Source organism: Bubalus kerabau, chromosome 10 (genome assembly GCF_029407905.1).
Source record: "Bubalus kerabau isolate K-KA32 ecotype Philippines breed swamp buffalo chromosome 10, PCC_UOA_SB_1v2, whole genome shotgun sequence".
NCBI lineage: Eukaryota > Metazoa > Chordata > Mammalia > Artiodactyla > Bovidae > Bubalus > Bubalus kerabau.
Genome location: NC_073633.1, coordinates 49827549 through 49848672, shown reverse-complemented (window position 1 = coordinate 49848672; position 21124 = coordinate 49827549). Strand labels below are relative to the sequence as shown.

Genomic DNA, 21124 nt, shown 5'->3' with positions numbered 1-21124 from the left:
CTGGAAAAGATTAAGGGCAGAAGGAGAAGTGGGTGGCAAAGAATGAATGGCTGGATGGCATCACCAATGCAATGGACATGAACTTGGGCAAACTCCAGGAGATGGTGAGGGACAGGGAGGCCTGGCATGTGGCAGTCCATGGGGTTGCAAAGAGTCAGACATGACTGGGCAACTGAACAACAACAACTCAAGACATGACTGGGGAAGGATCTCCTTCCAGGCTCACTTACATGGTTGTTGGCAGAATTCAGTGCTTTGTTGGATGTTGGCCAGAGGCTGCCCCCAGTTCCTTGCCATACTGGCCTTCCCAGCATAATCGCTTGCTTCATCAAAACCAGGGAGAAAGAGTCTGCCAGCAAGACAGATTTAGCCTAATATTTGAAATGATTTCTCAACTCTGTTGCCACATTCTTTGGTTTAGAAGTCACTAGGGGGTTCCTGGAGCAGGCAATGGCAACCCACTCCAGTACTCTTGCCTGGAAAATCCCATGGACGGAGGAGCCTGATAGGCTGCAATCCATGGGGTCGCTAAGAGTCAGGCAGTACTGAACGACTTCACTTTCACTTTTCACTTTCATGCATTGGAGAAGGAAATGGCACCCCACTCCAGTGTTCTTGCCTGGAGAATCCCAGGGATGGGGGAGCCTGGTGGGCTGCCATCTATGGGGTTGCACAGAGTGGACATGACTGAAGCGACTTAGCAGCAGCAGCAGCAGCAGCAGGGGGTTCCTTGGTGGCTCAGTGGTAAAGAATCTACCTTCAATGCATGAGACATGGGTTCAGTACCTGATTTGGGAAGATCCCACACACCACAAGCAACTAAGCCTGTGGGCCACAACAGTTGAGCCTGTGCTCTGAAGTCCAGGAGTTGTAACTCCTGAAGCCCATATACCCTAGAGCCCGTGTTCCACAACAAGAGAAGCCACCACAATGAGCTCACCCACCACAACAGAGAGTAACCCCTGTTCACTGCAACGAGAGAATAGCCCACGCAGCAATAAAGACCCAGTGCAACCAAAAATAAGCAAAATAAATAAAATTATATTAAAAAAAAAAAAAAGAAGTCACTAGGCCAGCCTACACTCCAGGGGAAGAGATTATACAAGGGAGTGAACACTAGGAAATGGGGGTCATTGAGGGCCATCTTAGGGTCTGCCTGACTCACTAACTTATGGCTTATTACCATTTCATAAATGTTAACTATTATTATTCTCAGTTGAGAGATTTGCAAGAGCTACAAAAATCAGTGCAGGATTTCATACCACAGAGTAACTTTAGGTGACCTTGGGCAAGTCAAGTCACCTAACGTCTTTGAGCTATTTCCTCCTCAGTACAATGAAAATAATCTGTCTCCAAAAGAAAGGAGAATATAATATATGCAAACACAAATACATTTTTGTAACATCAAATATATGTCTTCACAGTTTGAAGAAGCAAAGTACTTTAGGCCAGTTTTCCATTTTGTGCTAATTCTGTGAGTCTCACAGTCTGATCTTTTTTTTAAAGTTTTCAGGGCTTGGCCCTGTGGGCTGGTAAGGATTTGTGTAACGGGAATAACACCCACAAAAGGAAATCTGTTTCTTGAGCGTTCCTAAAGGCATTTCCAAGGGTTTGCTTTTCCCTTCTTTTAAAATACCTTTGCTTCCAAAGACCCCAGGGAGATCCCAAGAGAGAAAACAGACTATCTGGGAAATTTCAAGCTCTTGATAATAAAATTGGTAGTAAAATCTCTTCCAGCTACTGGAGCTTCGCTGAGGGTACATTTATGGTAGATGGGGTTCCCCCACACTCTCAGGGCCTCTGGTTTGGCGGTTGTGAGGTTTCCAGTTCCGCGGAGAGCTCGGGTTACCACCTCTGTGGCAGCGGTCAAGAGCAGCTTCGATGCCCGACCCAGGGTCTCTCCACCGTGGCGCCTAGCCCGTTTCTGCTTGGTGTCCAAACCGGATGCCTTATTCCACGCCCCAAACAGCCGATCACACACTGTAGCGTTTCATGCCCTTCCCGGGTGCGGTTTTCCCCGGGGAAGGTAAACAACGCTCTTGACTCGAACTGGCAGGCATTTCGGCCCGGTGGCCCAGTCCTTCCGGGCGGTCCCGTCCTCCTGGGAGGCAACCTTCGGGAGGGGGATGGAATTTAGGAGTCAGTCCCCAGGCTTTACACAAAGCCGCGGTTCTCCGCAACGCGTCTCTGGGTGAAGTGAAGCGGCCGCATGGGAAGCTGTGGCTGCGACAATGCCTTTTGCTTCTCGGCTCGAGAGCCTGACGTCCAGGGCGACGGGCGCCTGGGACCCCAGGGCAGGGTGCAAACCGTAACCCCCACCACCCTCGCCCTGCCAGGCTGGCGGCGCATGCCGCCTCGAGGTCTCCCTTGGCGCCGAGGTCATCTCCTGCAGCGCCGCCGCCTTCGAACCGTGTGGGCCATTTGGTCCACGGGGCGGAACTCGCCAGGAACTCCGGGTAGCCCCGTCAGGAGGGCGGAGATGACCTCCCCTCCCCGCGAGCTCTCGGGGAGGGGAGGCGGAGAAGAAGTAATTCCGATCACCCCTGGCGGGGGCTTTCACCTCTCCAGCCCCAGCCGCTCCGGTGACCGCTGCCTTAGAGAACTTAACGAGAACCAGATGTGGTGGCCGCTGTCGAACTTTCTCAGAGCCGGCGATTGGGTCCGGGCCCAAGGCCGCGGCCAATCAGCGCTTTGGAAGGGCCCAGAGTCCCGCCCCACCCCGGCACCCGCGGGGATCCAGGTCGGAGGCCCGCTCGGCGCCGCTAGTGGGCTGGCTGGCCGGGCGGGACGCGGTCTGTCGCGCGGCAGCCCAGGGCCGAGCAAGCATGCGGGGGGACCAGGCGGCCGGGTGGCCGGCGCTGCCGCCGCCGCCGTTGCTGCTAATGCTGCTGCTGCTGCTGTCGCGGGCCGCGGCGCTGCACCCAAGCGAGCTCTTCCCCTACGGGCAGTCGCGAGGGGACCAGCTCCTGCAGGAAGGCGACGACGAAAGCTCAGCCGCCGTGAAGCTGACGCTTTCCTTGCGCTTCTATGATGCCCAATTCAGCGACCTCTACGTAAGTTTAGCTTCTTCATAGTGCGGGACTCGGCAGATTTCTAGCAGCTTCTGAACAGGGGTCATTGGTAGTGTGGATCTCACCGGACCCCTGCCTTCCGAGGGGAGGAAATAGTCCGCATCGTCGGCTGTCCCCGAGCGCCCTTGGGGTGGGACCTGGCTTTTTGCCTTTGCCAAACGCACTGCTTTCCCCTGCTACAAGGGGACAGTTAAGAATTGTTCTCAGCCGCATAAGCGTCCCAGGCAGAAAAGAAGGTGGGATTCCTAAGGCGGCCAGTACGTGCGGTCTAAAGTTAAGTTCAGCGAGAGGGCCGTGCAAATTTGCAGAACTGGGTGCTCCTTCCTCGAACCCAGAGCTTTTTCCCCAGGGTTGTGAGGGAAGTGAAAAGGTATGTGAAGGAGTATAGGGCTCCTGGAGCTATTGCACTGCACGTGTGGGATAGGGTGGCGGGGCGGGGGGACGACGCGGGTTGAAGTTGCACTGGTCGCTCTGAACCAGGAGTCAGGCTTACAGAGGATGGGGAAGTGGGGAGTTTCATGCCTCGAGGGCTCCCTTCCCTCCTTGGGGTGCCAGGGTAGGCTCTCACGTCCTTGGGCTTCCTGCGGTCACCCTTTTGTCCCCCTCATTCCCCAGGTGGGCACCAACGGCATCATCTCCACCCAGGACTTCCCCAGGGAAACCCAGTATGTGGACGACGATTTCCCCACAGACTTCCCGGCCATCGCCCCCTTCCTGGCCGACATCGACACCAGTGGCGGCAGGGGCCGGGTCCTGTACCGCCAGGACACCTCTCCGGGGGTGCTGGGCCTGGCCGCCAGCTACGTGCGCACAGGCTTCCCACTCTCCGGCGCGCACTTCACTCCCACCCACGCCTTTCTGGCCACCTGGGAGCAGGTGGGCGCCTACGAAGAAGCCAAGCGTGGGGCCCCGCCTTCGGGAGAGGTAAGCGACCACGAATGCTTGGCCTCTGTGCTTACTGAAAGATGGACTTGAATTCTGGGCTGGAACCCAGGCTTGAAGTTTCTCCTGAGTCTGGTCTCCTGATGAACCTCATGTACAAGGTTTGGTGGCACCGGGGCTGAAGTGGCTTGGTTTTCTCCAGGCTTTCTCTGAGAGTCTGAGAGGTGGTCACTCTTATAAGGAGAACTGCTTAGGAGATGAGAATGCCCCAGTGCAGATGCAGGAGGGAGTTTATGGTTTGATTGTTTATTTTTAGAATCACCTCATATATACAAGAATTGTTTCTGATTATATGTTCATTGAAGGAAAAACATCAGAAGATGGCAGGCAGTTTTGAAAAGAACAGCCACTCATTTTCCTGCCACTTAAGATATCCACTATTAAACAGTTTTGTGTGCACCTGCCAGAGCTTTTTCCTATCTGTATCTGTATGTGTCTCTGTCTATTAATGATGGATTCACACTCAGCATACTGTTTTGTAAATTTTTTTAGTAAGTTGCAAATATATTTCACTGTCAATAAATATTTCTACAACATCGTTAACGTTTGTATATTCCATCCAGTGGATTTCTCACTGTGCCCAGTGGTCAGCAATGTCATTTCCAATTTTTCATCATTATAAATTTGTGAAGCACTTTTTCTTTTTTAGGCTAAATCTTTATGCCATGTCACCACTTGACTTTCCAGGAAGTGGAATTGATGGGCCAAATTGATGCATTTTATATGAAGTTTTTGATAATTTTTGCCCAACTGTCACTCAGGTACCAGTTCACATGCTCCCAACTTTACAGAAGACTGCCCTTAATCCATTGTATAGCCTCTACCTGAGATATTGAGAACCTTCTTTGTACAGGGTATTGGGCTAGGTGGGGGGTTGGAGAAAGATAAAGAAGGTAAGTATGTTACATGCATTCATTCACTGAGGTATTCCAAATGAATTATCAGATGGGTCAGGGTGGTTTGGCAAAAGGTTACTTGCCTCATTCCTGGGGTAGGTAAGGGTTCCTACATGAAATTCAACCTGAATCTAAAATGTCATACTCCAAGGGCTGAAACTCTCAACTTATCTCTATTTTAACTCATCAGTGTGATTTTTAGCTATATAGAGGCAGTACATATCCTCCTTCAGGTTCAGAGAGGTTAAGTAGCTTGCACACTCTCCCTGAATGATTCAAGATAGTGGCCATTCTTACTGTGTTCCCTGAATGAGAGGAGTATCTTCTAAAGACTCTACTAAGCAAAGAGGATCTAGAGATGTAAAAAACCATTTGAATTGATTTTAGCCAATTTTTTGGAAACATCTAGTTTTGTTTATTGAATAACTTTTTAATGCATAGATTTGACATTTCAGTTATTCAATTCAACAGAGTATATTTAATTCAAACACATATTTTTTTTAAATTTTATTTTATTTTTAAACTTTACATAATTGTATTAGTTTTGCCAAGCATCAAAATGAATCCGCCACAGGTATACATGTGTTCCCCATCCTGAACCCTCCTCCCTCCTCCCTCCCCATTCCATCCCTCTGGGTCTTCCCATTGCACCAGCCCCAAGCATCAAGTATCGTGCATCGAACCTGGACTGGCAACTCGTCAAACACATATATTGAGCACCTTCTTTGTGCAGGGCATTGGGCTAGGTGGAGGGTTGGATAAAGATAAATAAGGTAAGTATGTTGATTCATTCATTTATTTTTGTCCATAAGTTTAAAAAACATTTAAAGTTTAACATACCTATAATACAAAGTTTAGAAGATAAACACAGTTTATAATTATACTAATCAGAGGTCACCACTGCTATTTTGTTTTCTTCCAATCTTCTTTTCTAAACATATATATGTGATATATTAGTATATGTATGTGTAAGTAATTTGTATTTAAACATAGTTGAGAGCTATTTATCCAGCAAACTTTTTTGCACACTTACTGTATGTCAGGATGTGTAGACACTGTGAAAGGACACATTCTTTACTTTCAAGAATCTCAGGGTTTAATATTGATTATAATTCAATGTAAGTGAAGTGACATCTTAAGGAGACTAACTCCACCCCTCCCTGGTTAGGGAACCTAATCTGGGAAAGTTTCAGTGAGCAATTGTCTTTGAATCGGAGTTGAGCAGAGTTGAACATTCCCTATAGAAGGGGTAACATATGACGTATCACCTACGTACTGTATCGTTAATGTGTTTTGGGGCATTACACGTGGTATCCTATTACTGAACAGGAAGGGTGGTGGGGATGAGGCTGGGAAGGCCATGGGGTAGGGGCAGATCATGCTCTGCTAAGAGTTTGGACTTGGGTCTTTGGCACTGGGCAGCTCTTGAAGGATTTTAAATAGAAGATTTTGTTTTTCAAAGAGTGCTCTTTTTGACTATTGAGAAGGTAAGGGTTCAAAGGAAAGGCTGACTACTTGGACAATGATTATATGTGTTGTTTATTCAGGATATCTTGTTAATTCTTATAACAACACTTTATCTTGCTGTCTTCTCACAACACTGCTGCAAGACAAGTACAGCAAAACTCACTGTTTGCCATTAACTAGTAAGTTAAGGTGAGTGTGCAGAATTCTGTACGTAGTAAGGCAAAGGCAGGTTTAGAATACAGACTTTCTTTTTCTTCTCTTTTGTGGTGTGTGGGATCCTTCGTTGTGGCATGTAAACTCTCAGTTTCAGTATGTGGGATCTAGTCCCCTGACCAGAAGTGAACCCAGGTTCCCTGCTTCGGGAGCGTAAAGTTCCAGTCCCTGGACCACCAGGGAAGCCCTATAATATAGACTTGTTGATTCTTAGGTTTTTGTTGTTGCTTCTACCCAGACTTTTCATGCAGGACCCATTCTATTGGCATAAGTGATGTAGGCAGACACAATAGTTATGCCTTTTCCAATCACTTCCAGTAAATGAGGCTTGTTTTATTTTTTTGATGTGATCTTAGTACCAGAAGAGTCCTTGGACTCATATCTCATTCAAAGGAAGAATGAACTTGGAATGAAATTTGCCAAGGATACTATTGATGCCTTATTACTTCCAAATTAGTATTCCAGTGGTCTGAAGTGAATCCAGCTGCATCTGTCTTTTTCAACAGAGAGAAAAAAGGTAATGTTGAGCTGAGTGAGATGATTTGTAGAGATGAGCAGTTGCACAGAACCTATGGGGTGATGAAGTCACTCTTAGAGCTTCAGGAGTCCAATTTTATCAGCACTTATTTGAAACTGAAAATTGTAATGCAGACAAATATTTTTCTCTTTCATCTGTAGCATGGAAATAATGCTTCTGATGTGAAGATAATGACAAAAAACGTTTTGAAAGAAGTAGTTTATGAAAGGTTATCCAGTGACTTTGGAAGCAATGATCCAGCCTCAGTCTTAGTTTACTAACCTGTAAAGTGAGGTAGCAATGCCTACCTTACAGGACTGTTGTGAGAATTCACTAAGGTGACATTTTAAAGTAGCCATCGTAGTCCCTTAGTCTTAGCAGGTGCATTTGCTCAGCAGATCTGTGTTCCCCTACATGGGGTTGATGTAGGACCAGATTCTGGTTCTTTGATTTCTCTATCTTGAAAGGATACTGTGATGTGGGTCTTTTAACTTAAGGACTCTTTAAATACAAGATTTTCTGCATTGCAACTTCTGTCTGGGCCTCTTTATGGTGGGGGCAGAGCGTGGGAAGATTTGTAGAATCCATCTCTTACTTTTCTAATTAAAATTAATCTTCAGAAATGTTGCCAAATGTTGAGCTGGCTTCAGAATGTTTAATTTAGAAAGGAGATAAAGATTCTGTTTGGAGAGAGGATGTTTTTTTAATTACCCACATTGAAGGTTCCTTCTGAATACTTTAAAGAGCCCTGTGACATGAGTTGTTGTTTTAATAGTTCTTTGGAAATAGATTTTGGCAAACAGTAATCTACTTTGCTTGAAGGACTGTGTGAGTTCTACATGGCCTTCTTAAACTTTGGCATATAACATGTTGCAGAGTTACCAGAAACTTGAAGATGTCAGAGGAAAGGCATCTTTACCTTTTAAAACTGTTTCAGATGTTGTCCTTTCTCACCATGGACATTCGCGATGGATGTGATGGGATGTGGTACCTGATACTGTAGGAATCTAAAAAGCTATGACCAAATAGTGTTTGTCAGCACAATCTGAGACACCTTGAATTGTCGTAAGTACATCACAGAGCAAAGTCCCAGTTTAGTTCAGTTGCTCAGTCGTGTCCGAATCTGAGACCCCATGGACTGCAGCATGCTAGGCTACCCTATCCATCACCAACTCCCAGAGCTTGCTCAAACTCCTGTCCATTGAATCAGTGATGCCATCCAACTGTCTCATCCTCTGTCATCTCCTCCTCCTCCTGCCTTCAGTCTTCCCCAGCATCAGGGTCTTTTCCAGTGAGTCAGTTTGACCTTCAAAGAACTTACTGACGGGAGACATAAAGAGGACTAATGTTTACTTTAGCTGTGTCTTTTTCTCGAGGGTGGTGTGGGTGAGGGTGTTGTTATTTGAGGGATGAAGGGGGATAGAAAACTGGGCTTCATAGATCTGTGTGGTACAGGGAATGTTTTGTCGACTTTTAAGTTGGGCTGAAATGATGGATATTGAGAATGGGGCAACAGGACAGATTGTGCTGGCCGAGGATGTGTCCCAGGAGAAGGCCAAGAGAGCTGAGGCTGGAGATATGGATGAAGGCAGATGTGGGCAGTAAGATAAGATGAGCAGAAGGCTTCCTAGTGGAGGCCTCACCTCGGGAGTGAGATATGCCAACATGTTTCAAAGAACGATGGTCATTGATGGAGGGGGTTGGATCCAGTGAGAAAATGAGAAGTAAAAGCAGGACATGGTTGTAGCTTTTTTTGAATTTTGAAGCTGAGGTCCCAAAGAAGGGAGGTCTACAGTCTGTCTGAGAGAGTTTAGCTTGTGTCTGAGATCTAGCTATGCAGACATAGAGAACAGAGACATACATGGAAATTGGTTAAAGAAATGCTGAAGTTTTGCTAAAGACCAAGTGTTAGGAAAATTATAGTATTAGGGATGTGATAGTACTGGGCATTTATTTTGGTATTTTTGGCAGGATCTGTAGGATTAAGGGCAGAAGAAAATGAATGAGGGAAAATCATGCAAGTGACAGTGATGTATAGGTAATGGTAGATAGAGAAATATACTAAGGAATGGAGATTAGCATTCACACCAAACAATGGAGACAAGAAGCTAATAATGCTAGGAGTATAGAGAACAGCTGCTGCTGCTGCTAAGTCACTTCAGTCGTGTCCGACTCTGTGCAACCCCATAGATGGCAGCCCACCAGGCTTCGCCGCCCCTGGGATTCCCCAGGCAAGAACACTGGAGTGGGTTGCCATTTCCTTCTCCAATGAATGAAAGTGAAAAGCAAAAGTGAAGTCGCTCAGTCGTGTCCAACTCTTCGCGACCCCATGGACTGCAACCCACCAGGTTCCTCCGTCCATGGGATTTCCAGGCAACAGTACTGGACTGAGTTGCCATCGCCTTCTCCGAGTATAGAGAGCATGAGGCCCTAAAGAAGACAAGAAGGGGAACTTTGTGACCCTACTTCTTAATTTTCATTATAATTTTTGTAAGCCACTTTAGGCAAACCCTTTGGGACATGGATGGTATTGTTGTGATATTTGGCCAGATGGCTGAAATTAAATAAATTGCATAAACTGGGAACTCATTGAGGAGCATGCTTTGTACCCGTCAGCCTGGCTTTGCCAAGCATCAAGTCAGGACTGATTGGTGATGCCCTGCACCTGGAAGGGAGAGCCCGAAGCTGATTGATTTCTCCTGAGGGCTCTGGCTTTTCTCTTTCTGATAGCAGGAAGGTGGATCCTGAAGCTCCGCAGCACAGGCCCTGCTCCTCTCCTCCCTGGGGTCTTGAGGAAGTTGGAAACCGGTGACCCTTTTGTGAGGTTTGGCAGCCCATCTGAGGCTTTTCCTTCAGGGACAGAGCATGTGGGGTTCTTGCGAAGTCTTTTCTCCAGGAATGTGTAGACCTTTCCGGTTAGGAAGCCAGTTAAAGAGTGTTCTAGGGGGAGGAACCCTGCAGGACATCATGAAGCAGACTCTTTAGGGATTAGGTAGAATGTTGTGGAACTGAGAGAAAACTTTAAACGTGATCATTTGGTGTGCGGATGGTTTTTAAACAGCCAGACTTTTTTGGCTGGTACTCTGGGATCCTAAATCCTATTTAAACTTTTTCTATTTGCCTATTTCAGTGAAGACAAGTATATTAAATAAATGCTTGCCACCTGTAATAAGTGCTTGTCTCAAGGATGGCATATAAAGACGTTGAATAACTTTGCATTGAAATAAATTTGCTCACTGGCTTAAAGAATGAATAAAATTTGTTGACTAGCTAAATACCCAGACCCCACAGTAAAAAGCCAGACTCTCCCTTTCCCAGCTCTGTTTACATTTTCCTTCCCTTTCCCATCCCCTTCAATTCCTTCACAATCTATAGGACCTCCTTATCTCACAGAGCTTCTCTAGATGTAGAACTAGGATTCCTCCTATCTGACATTTATTGTGGGCAATCAATGCCAGAAGCTTTGAAAGCTTTGCTTCTTAAAACAGAGTCTCTTTCCTTGAGTACCTTTCTTTCTCTAGCGGAACTTTATTTATTCTGAGTAAAGTAAAACTCTTAAGTTACTGAATTGCCATTAATCGATCATGTGTACATTCTGTATGGACATGATACAGAATGGCCTTTGTTTACGTTTGGCAGAAGTTATGGCTTCCGAGCTTTGAGAAATTCTAGAAAACATCCCTTGCCTTTTGTTTTTGGAAAAGTCAAGCTTTCCGGCTGAAACAATCAACAATGAAAACAATAACAAATATATGAGGGCCCCCCCTTGTCTTTAAGTTTCTGAACTTAAAGGAAAGCAAAAAGCCAAGCCATGTAAGGTGACCTTTTCTATGTTGGCGATCTAGAAGAAAAGTTGGATAATATTTTGGTTTTTTTCTGGAAAAACATTTTAACACCTAAACTTTATCTTGTAAGCAAACCATCCAAACTATACTTCGAAGTTAAACATCAAAAAAGAATAATTAACATTAGAAAAGAGCTTGGCCAGCATTTGGGGAAGGATGCAGGACAGGCCCATACCTATTGTCTGCTGTTTTATTTAGTAAAATGCGATACGTTTCTCTCTGCCTAACTTTGTGTGTCTAGCAAAATGGGGAGACAGTGCTCCTTACCAGTAAATAATGTTTCTAGGAGTCACAATATTTAGGAAGTAGTGGTATTTATAAATACCTCTCCTGCTCCTTGCTAAGTTGCAAAAAGAATGGGGTTTAGTGAGAGGGGTGTCTTCAGAGGCCTTCATATAACATTTTTTAAAAGATACTCAAGTACCATTAACTGATCATTTGTGTGTTGTGAGGGAGATAGCTGGATGTAGATAAAGGCAAAAAAAAAAAAAAAAAAAAAAAAAATGTCCTGTTGAAAATACTAGAGTAAATTGAACTTTAAGGAGGGATTCTATAAGGACCTGGGTGTTGCATTTGTGGCTAATTCAGGCTCCTGGCCTGTCCTTCTGGTCTGCTTTGGCTCCTGCAGTGTTTATTACCATTCAGTCAGCCTCTGCGACGCCTGCCCATTCCAGCCCTGAGGTCTGGGGCCCATGCCTTCCTCTCTGGCCTCTACTACCTTCTCCAGCAACTCTCCTGGAATCCCAGCCATGGCTGCTCCCTGTCATAAACTCTGAGACTGTCCTGAGTGGAGGCTTCCATCCTTTGCCCCTTTGCTTGTTCCCACCAAGCATACTGTCCAGTGCTTGGCTGGCACCTGGCTCTCTGAATTAATGTACAAATGAATTAATGAATCAAGTTTACAGACATGTAAACAGCTAATCAGGCTAAACGAGGTGACTCCTAACTAGAAACACTCATTAAGATGTCGTGGAGGGTCAGAGAACAGCAATAAATCTACAGGGAATCTCGAAAACCCCTCAGAGGTCAGTACTAGAAGGTCAGGAGTGTTTCTAGACACAGGAAAACGTGAGTAAATAAATGTTCAGAAGCATCAAAGTACATGGGACAGATGGGCAATATTAAATAATCTGGTGAAGATACAGTGGATGTGAGCCTGGAAAGAGAGTTTGCAGCTTATAAATCACCTGGCGTGGCAGGCCAAGGAGTGGTTGGCACGGCCTGGTGGTGCAGGGCAGGGACCCTGGAGCTGGCTGGCCTGCCACTGCATACTAACAGCCTAACCCTAGGCAGGTCTCTTAGCCTTTATGTCCTGGTTTCCTCATCTGAGAAATGAGGATAGGATAACTCTGGTGCTGGTGTCAGAAGGTAGATGGAAGAGAATAGAAAGTGAGGCTGTGAGAACAGTAATGAGGCCTTTTGATCAGCCAGTGCCTCACACCACCCCTGCCCATAAAGGGGATTCAATAAATAAGTGAATGAGTGAATGAATGAATGATCCCAATAAGTGCCCAGAGCAGTAAACTAGGGCAGTGACTATGGGAATGTACACATTAATTTTGCTATTTACTCTCAGCTCTGAAAGAAGTTTAGATGATAGAAGTTTGAAACCTTAAAAAATAGGTTTATTTTTTTAACCTGTGTTTTTAAAGAAAGTCCTTTATTTTTGGTTGTGCTGGGTCTTTGTTGACTTGCACAGGCTTTCTCTAGTTGCAGCGAGTGGGGGCTACGCTTTGTTGCAGTGTGTGGGCTTCTCATGGCAGTGCAGAGCACAGGCTTTAGGTGCACGGGCTTCAGTAGCTGTGGCACGTGGGCTCTAGAGCACAGGCTCAGTAGTTGTGGTGCAGGGGCTTAGTTGCCCCACGGCATGTGGGATCTTCCCAGACCAGGGATCAAACCTGTGTCCCCTGCGTTGGCAGGCAGAGTCTTATGCACTGTGCCACCAAGGAAGTCCTAACCTGTGTGTTGTTTTTTTTTTAACCTATGCATATTTCAACTATTAATCTAAGTTGATAAAAGATGATTATAATAATACAGCTTATGTAATTATGCTTATAACTTGGAGAGGAAACTGAAAAGAATATTATGTTAAAACAATTTAGAGAAATCCTGAGAAGGGGGACAACACTTTGCATTTCATAATGCTTTGCTTGAAGTTTTTGTTGTTATTTGTTTGATTTATTAAGAATATTGTCTATTTTTTTCACAGCTGAATACTTTCCAGGCAGTGTTGGCATCTGATGAATCTGACACCTACGCCCTCTTTCTTTATCCTGCCAATGGCCTTCAGTTCTTTGGAACACGCCCCAAAGAATCTTACAACGTCCAGCTCCAGCTTCCAGCCCGGGTGGGCTTCTGCCGAGGAGAGGTTGATGACCTGAATAGACAGGGACCATATTTCAGCTTGACTAGCACTGAACAGTCTGTGAAAAATCTCTACCAGTAAGTAGCATAGGGCTTAAGCCCTTTCCTGTTGGAATGTAAGGACCCTTAGGAGCTACCCAAACTTCAGTGGCTCTAAGACCATTAAATAGTATCTTGGTAGTTTCTAACTAAGCAAGGCATCAATGTCAAAACCAGGAACTAGACTAGACCCTGGGAGGAGCAAGTTGACCAAAATATAAAAGGTTCGTTATTTTTCCTGCTGTATTGGCTAGAGATACCAGAAACCAAACTATGTGTGTGAGTATATGTGAGTGTGTGTGTGTGTGTGTGTGTATGTGTGTGTGTGTGTGTGTGTTAGCACAGCCACTGAGGCTTGCTATGGAAAACATTGCTCTTGGAACCACATAAAAATATTCAGTAATATAACTGCCAGGTTGAGGTTTTTCCAGGTTAATCGTTTCACAGCTGGAAATGTTGTAAGTTAGTCTTTTAAACAGATAGGTGTTAAAAGTTAAATTAAGAGTTGTGTAATTTGGAAAAAAAAGAGAAAAACCAACAAACAGATCACTAGGGTTTTGGAAGTCTTGGGATTTCTCAATGGCTTCATTATCTGAAATCGCCCGGATGGGTTTTTCATGAAATGCCTGGAACTGGGCACATTCCTTAGTCCCATCACGTGAGCGCACTTTGCTTGTCCACATCATGCTCAGTATCTGGGTTGGCATCAGTTGATATTTACTCATTTCTGGGCTTAAAAAAAATCTCTCTGCTTTTATGCTTCCCTGAATACGGGTCTACAAGCTGGACAGAATGAGATTACTGGGTACTGGAACACCTTACACTTTTGCATGCCATCCTCTCTACTCAGGGACCAGAGAGCGGGCCCTACAGCCAAACAGGGTTACTCAGAGCTGACATTTATGGAGAGCTTACTGTTTGCCAACATTATGCTAAACACTTTCCAGAAGTTCTCTTAATTAAAACTCAACAAGAGTCTCGGGGGGTAAGTTCTGTTCTTTTGTCAATGTGACAAATGAGCTTAGGAAAGTTAAATTGCCTATAATCTCAAAGTTATGAAGTGGCAAAGCCAAAATTCAAGCACGAGTCTGGAGCTCTGAACTACTATTTTTTTTTTATGCTGAATCCTGGCTTGCTTTCCCATTCTCAGGACTCACATTGGGCATCTTATGGGCTCCACTGAGGCTGCCTTTTAGTCTTGACTCTGGAGAAAACTTAGCTCCTTGCTTTTTCTGCCCTGGCTTCACCACCCTCTTCTCTGGAGCCCATGGATTCTCTGCTTTTCAGACATCATCCAAGCGCTGGAAAGACAAAGATGTCTAAGGCCTAGGCCCTGTATACTAGCAGCCTGCATTCTCCTAGACTAGATGGAGGAACAGTTTGACAGTTCCAGAGCATGCGACTAGGTGCTAACACCTCCTCAGGGTACAGGAGGTAGTGGAGGCCAAAAGCCTGTGGGAAAAAGCAGTTATGCTTCCCCGCCACAGCCGTAAAGGCCCCTAAGAACTCACATAGGCACACATGGACACGCAGACATGTACACGCAGACATGTACACATATACACTGCTTCCATTTACCTTCCTCCATGTGGCTCAATGGTAAAGAATCCACCTGCCAATGCAGGAGATGTGGGTTCAATCTGTGGGTTGAGAAGGTCACCTGGAGGAGGGCATGGCAACCCACTCCAGTGTTCTTGCCTGGAAAATCCCATGGACAGAGGAACTTGGCAGACTACAGTCCATGAGGTCACAAAAATCAAACATGACTTAGTGACCAAACAATAGCAACAACGCCTACCTCATCTTTGTCTTTCATGCTTCCTAGAAACCTCCAAGTTGCTTGATTGAAAGTGGAAGATAGGGGGCCAGAATGACTGGCAGAAGAAGTTTTCTTTAGTAAAATCTGTTTAGTATAAAAACTAAAATAAGGTGCAAGTAATGCTGATAATTGTGAAATAAAAGTAAAAATCACCCATTATCACTGCTTCAAAGTGATAACCATTATTAATAGTCATTTCAGAAGTTTAGGTGTATACAAAACCTTTTTAAAACCAAAATGGTTCTTTTGTTATACATATGGAATCTTCCCATTTACCACTGTCTTATGGACATCTTTCAGTAAGATATCTTTATATTATTATTTGAAGGCTATAAAACATGGCATCATATATGGCCTGTATTATTAAAATAATAAACTGATTGATGAACATTTAAACTATTTCTGGTTTTTCCTTTTTATAATTATTGTTGCAGTAAACAAAATAATATACATTGTTTGGATGCTCACTTGTCTTAAAGATAAATTCTTAAAAGTAGAATTGCTGAGAAAAGGTATATGCAGTTTAACATTTTAGCGCAGGTTAACCAAATCACCCTTCAGAAACCCTGCACCAGCTTACAATCCCACCAATAATAGAGAGCTGTGATTGACAATGTTCATTTCCTACAGGCTTCTAATCTTTTTAATATTTGTGAATCTGATAGGTGTAAATGTTCATATTTTCACTCTAATTTTTATGATTACTGGTAAAACTGAGCACCTTTTCAATGGTTAATAGCCATTTCTTTGCTCTTTTCTACTGAGGTATTTACAGAGAGAGATCTTTTACAAATAAGAAAAATCTAGTAAAAATATTTTCTCTTAAATGCCATCCATATTTTTATCCAGTTGTTCATCTTTAAAGGTAGTTACGATCTAAAAGGTATAACTTTAGGGTTGTCAAAGTTATTGGCCTTTTCCTTTGTGATTTCAGGTCTCAGTATTATTCTTAGGAAGGCCTTTTCTACCTCCAAATGATAGAACAGTTCCCCAACTTAATCCTCTATTTTACTTTTTTCTTTCTTCTTTCCTTCCCTTCTTCCTTCCTTCATTTTTTTCTTTCCTCCCTCCCTCTCTCCTTTCTTTCTTTCCTTCCCATTATTACAAGATATTGAATATAGTTCCCTGTGCTATCCAATAGATTCTTATTGGTTATCTATTTTATGTATAGTAGTGTGTATGTGTTAACCCCAAACACCTTATTTATCCCTCTCCCACTTTCCCCTTTGGTAGCTGTAAGTTTGTGTTTTGTGTCTGTGTCTTTCTGTTTTGGAAGTAAGTTCATTTGTGTCTTTCTCTTCTTTTAGATTCCACATATCAGTAATATCATATGATATTTTTCTTTGTCTGGCTTACTTCATTTAGTGTGATAATCTCTAGGTCCATTCATGTTGCTGCAAATGGTGTTCAGTTCTGTTCAGTTCAGTCGCTCAGTCATGTCCGATTCTTTGCGACCCCATGAACCGCACCATGCCAGTCCTCCCTGTCTATCTCCCTGTCCATCACTAACTCCCAGAGTCCACCCAAACCCATCTCCATTGAGTCGGTGATGCCATCCAACCATCTCATCCTCTGTTGTCCCCTTCTCCTCCTGCCCTCAATCTTTCCCAGCATCAGGGTCTTTTCAAATGAGTCAGCTCTTTGCATCAGGTGGCCAAAGTATTGGAGTTTCAGCTTCAACATCAGTCCCTCCAATGAACACCCAGGACTGATCTCCTTTAGAATGGACTGGTTGTATCTCCGCAGTCCAAGGGACTCTCAAGAGTCTTTTCCAACACCACAGTTCAAAAGCATCAATTCTTCAGCACTCAGCCTTCTTTATAGTCCAACTCTCACATCCATACATGACCACTGGAAAAAACCATAGCCTTGACTAGACGGACCTTTGTTGGCAAAGTAATGTCTCTGCTTTTTAATATGCTGTCAAGGTTGGTCATAACTTTCCTTCCAAGGAGCAAGCGTCTTTTAATTTTATGGCTGCAATCACCATCTGCATTGATTTTGGAGCCCAGAAAAATATAGTCAGCCACTGTGTCCGCTGTTTCCCCATTTATTTGCCATGAAGTGATAGGACCAGATGCCATGATCTTAGTTTTCTGAATGTTGAGCTTTAAGCCAACTTTTTCAGTCTCCTCTTTCACTTTGATCATTACTTCATTCTTTTTTTATGGCTCAGCAATATTCCATTGTGTGTGTGTGTATATATATATATATATATATATACACACCACATCTTTATCCATTCATCTGTTGATGGACATTTAGGTTGCTTCCATGTCTTGGTTATCGTAAATAGTGCTGTTATGAAAATTGGAGTGCACGTATCTTTTCAAAGTATGGTTTTCTCTGCATATATGCCCAGAAGTGGGATTGCTGGGTCATATGACAGTTCTATATTTAGTTTTTTAAGGAACATCCATATAGTTCTCCATAGTGACTGTACTGATTTACGTTCCCACCCACAGTGTAGGAGGGTTACTTTTTCTCCATGCCCTCTCCAGCATTCATTATTTAAAATTTCAAAAATATGCAGAAAAGTGGAGGTAATCTAGATTTACAAGCTGTTGACATTTTGCCATCTTAATAATTTTTTTCTTTTTTATGTAACTAATTTAAAGTAAGTGACACACATCATGCCACTCGCCCCTCAGTGCATCAGTATGCATTTTTAAAAAATAAAATTCTCCTAGTCAATAGAATTATTTTCTTCCTCAAACTTGTCTTATAAGTTTAGAGGTCATAAATTATATAATTCATAGTGTGTTTGTAATAATTCTTCTGCACATTTAAATATGAATGTACACATTTGCATTTTTTGAGATTATTCTTTTCTGTCTCCTAGAAAACAGTTACTAAGCACTTATTATATGCAGGGCCCCATGCTGAACATTTTATTTGATTTTCTAGCTTAATCCTCCTAATACCCCAGGGAGGAAGGCACTGTCCATCTCATTTTGTAGCCTTGTTTTCTTTCTAGGAAATAAATTAACTTCTTTCTATCGCTAAGCTTTCCCAATGACCTTGGATTTTAGGATAAACTCAAACTGGCTACTTTCCTATCATGCACAATGACAAAAGCCAGGGTGGTGATTCATATTTAAGTAGAAGGCTATTTTATTTAGCTTTTATCTGCCATAATTTGTACTTTCCTACTCTTTGAAGCTTTTATAGTTCTCTGCTTCTGACTTCAAGAAGAAATTTCACAGCTGCAACACCTCCGATGTGATAATAAACTCAACATCCTCAGATTTTCTGAGTCCTCTCTTATCTTCTCTAACATTCCTTGCTTTCTTGCCAGAAAGCACCAGCATTTAATTCTTAGAACTTACCAAGTTTACAAAGCATATTGCACAAAGGATCAAAAGTTTTTCTTTCTATACTCGTTTCCCTAAACTAATCGCGACAGCGGTGGTGGTAACAACATGTGAAGGGCTGGGGACTGGCTGATTCTTGGGATTGTGTTAATAACTATTATTGCTATAGAAATCCACATGAAGGCGAGCAGTGCCAGCCCAAATGAGCAAAATTCTCTTGTCCTCATATGAGTCAATGAATTTCCTGTTAATGTTATTAGTCATTAACTGACTTCTCATGGACTGACTGCAGAGAAAATCCCACAACACGAGAGACTGAGAGCCTGGTGTTTGGTCCATATACCAGAGAGTATAGAAATGGGTGTATTCAAGCCTGCCAGACCCTTTCTTTCTTCGGGTTTTCCTTTTTTTTTTTTTAAATTGTTTGTGGGGTTATTCTCTTTAGAATGTATCATTGACTAAAATAATGGATCGCTGGGATATTTGGAAGACTGAATGGAGCCTGTGTTCTTTTCTAGTGGAGGTGTACAAGTGAGCTCCCTGGCTCCAAATGTTTCTGGATGCCTCTTACCTGTGACCCGTGGCAGTTAATTAACCTGCTTTCTTATCCCCCACCCCCTGCCCCTTACCTTTGTTCTACATCTGCTCAACATTTTTGATACTTAGGTATTTCTATTTCTTTGAGTTTTTTGACATTGATTTACTAGGGTTTGTGAATTAGTTAATTGAATAATCCATGTGACTAAACAGCAAAATGTTTCTGATGTTCTGTAGTGTAAAAGAATTAGGATGTGGACTGACTATGGTGTACTGATTTTCTGACATGATGTGGATATTCAGAGCATAGGCTTTGGTGTTATTGCTGAATTCAAGTCCAAGCTCTGCCAATTATTATTGTGCAACCTTAAGAAGATTAGTTAACCTCTCTAAACCTGTTTTCTCCTCTGAAAAATCAGGCATATCACTGCCCCTACCTTGCAAGTTGTGTTGAAGAATGTTAAGCACTTGGCATGTAACTCTCAAATAAAAAGGACTCATTATTATTTAGGTGTTTGGCAGAAATGTTTAAGCATATGTTTTCTTGAGTTTGTTAAAAGTGTGTGTGTGCTTGCGTTCAGTAGGTAAGTCATGTCCAACACTTTGTGTCCCCATGGACTGTAGCCCACGAGGCTCCTCTGTCCATGGAATTCTCCAGACAAGAATACTGGATTGGGTTGCCCTTTCCTTCTCCAGGGGATCTTCTCAACCTGGGGATTGAACCCATGCCTTCCGCACTGGCAGGAGGCTTCTTTACCACTGAGTCAGCAGGGAGTGTTAGTTGCTCAGTCATGTCCGACTCTTTGCCACCCCATGGATTGTAGCCTGCCAAGCTCCTCTGTCCATGGAGTTCTCCAAGCAAGAGTACTGGAGTGGGTAGCCATACCCTTCTCCAAGGGATCTTCTCAACCCAGGAATTGAACCCAGGTTGCCCATGTTGCAAGCAGATCCTTTACCATCTGAGCTAGCAGGGAAGCCCTTGTTCCCTAGGTGTTTTCATATAGCCATTTAGATAAAACATGTAGTACAGAATTCTGATTTGAGTGTCCGGCGGTAGGCATATGGCCTTTGAAACCCATTGTTTAATAAGAGATTGTTTGCATCAAAATTCCAATATAATGCTTTTCAGTCATCATGTAAGTCTGGCTTTGTTTGGTTCCCTGCCAGTGAAAACTTAATCTGATCTGAATAGTCTTTCAGTTTTCAGATAAATTGCTCACCTTTGTAAGAAGGTGGTGGGTGGACACGTATGCTACAATATCGTTTTTCCTTTCTGTTTAGACACAGCAACCTGGGCATTCCTGGAGTGTGGGCTTTTCACATAGGCAGCACTTCCCCGTTGGACAACGTCAGGCCAGCGACCATTGGAGGAGACGTTTCCAAAGCCCGTCCTTCAGCTCCTCTGGGACAGTCCTTCAGCCATGCTGTGGCCCTGGAGGATGACTACACTCAGGACACTTTGGATGATTATGATGAGAATGAGGAGGAAATCGAATACCCACCTAGTGAGCCAGCGGAGGCATCAAATGGCCACAGCTCAGTCGATGTTTCTTTAGGAGGTAGGATCTCTGCTCCAGATTTTTACCTGGCCTCCCCTGAGCCACGTTCAGCATCTCAGAGTGGGCCTGAAACAGAATCTTCCCCCTTGGACCCTCACACCAAAGAGAGGAGACTTCAGGGGGAGACCGATGCCCCGGATTTAAAAGGGCGAGTCGAGTCTTCTGAACAGCCAGGGACCAGAGTCCCTGCTCCTCCAGAGACTGAAGGAGATTCACCTGCTCCTCCCGGGGAAGCCCCGCCGCCCTCCCCAGAGGGAGGGGCCGGGCCAGCGGACCAGGATGCTCTTCCAGCCCATCCCGGAGGAGCGGCGGCCCTTCCCAACTACCCTGGGCCCGACCACTCCCCACACCTGGGTCACCGGGGGCAAGTGGTCGGAGTGGAGGACGACATCAGCTCCAACACTGAGGGTAAGTGGATTTGAACCCTGGGTGCTAAGAATTCATTGAAAAAAAAAAAAAATACTGGTCTTGCAGAGACTCATGAATTTTCTTTCAAGTGAGTAGATGAAGAGTTTAGCAAAAAGAAGCTGGGGATTTATTT

At 44.0% G+C, this 21124-nt stretch overlaps 1 protein-coding gene and 1 long non-coding RNA gene across 3 annotated transcripts in view; one reads left to right on the top strand and one right to left on the bottom strand.

The window, feature by feature from the left end:
• The first annotated feature begins 2750 nt into the window (after nucleotides 1–2750).
• Nucleotides 2751–21124, top strand: part of NID2 (nidogen 2) — a 91667-nt gene continuing 73293 nt past the window's right edge. The window contains exons 1-4 of one of the 2 annotated variants that reach the window (XM_055537648.1): nucleotides 2751–3053; nucleotides 3687–3995; nucleotides 13161–13393; nucleotides 20306–20991. In XM_055537648.1, coding sequence (XP_055393623.1) covers nucleotides 2826–3053; nucleotides 3687–3995; nucleotides 13161–13393; nucleotides 20306–20991 — 1456 coding nt within the window. In that variant the 5' untranslated portion in view covers nucleotides 2751–2825. The remainder of the gene's footprint in view (nucleotides 3054–3686; nucleotides 3996–13160; nucleotides 13394–20305; nucleotides 20992–21124) is intronic. The other variant, XM_055537647.1, reaches the window with a different exon arrangement.
• On the bottom strand, nucleotides 13108–20661 carry LOC129621331 (uncharacterized). Its single transcript, XR_008699228.1, has 3 exons — nucleotides 20527–20661; nucleotides 20245–20456; nucleotides 13108–13328 (listed from the first exon to the last, which is right to left on the bottom strand). It is a non-coding gene; the product is annotated as an uncharacterized LOC129621331 (long non-coding RNA).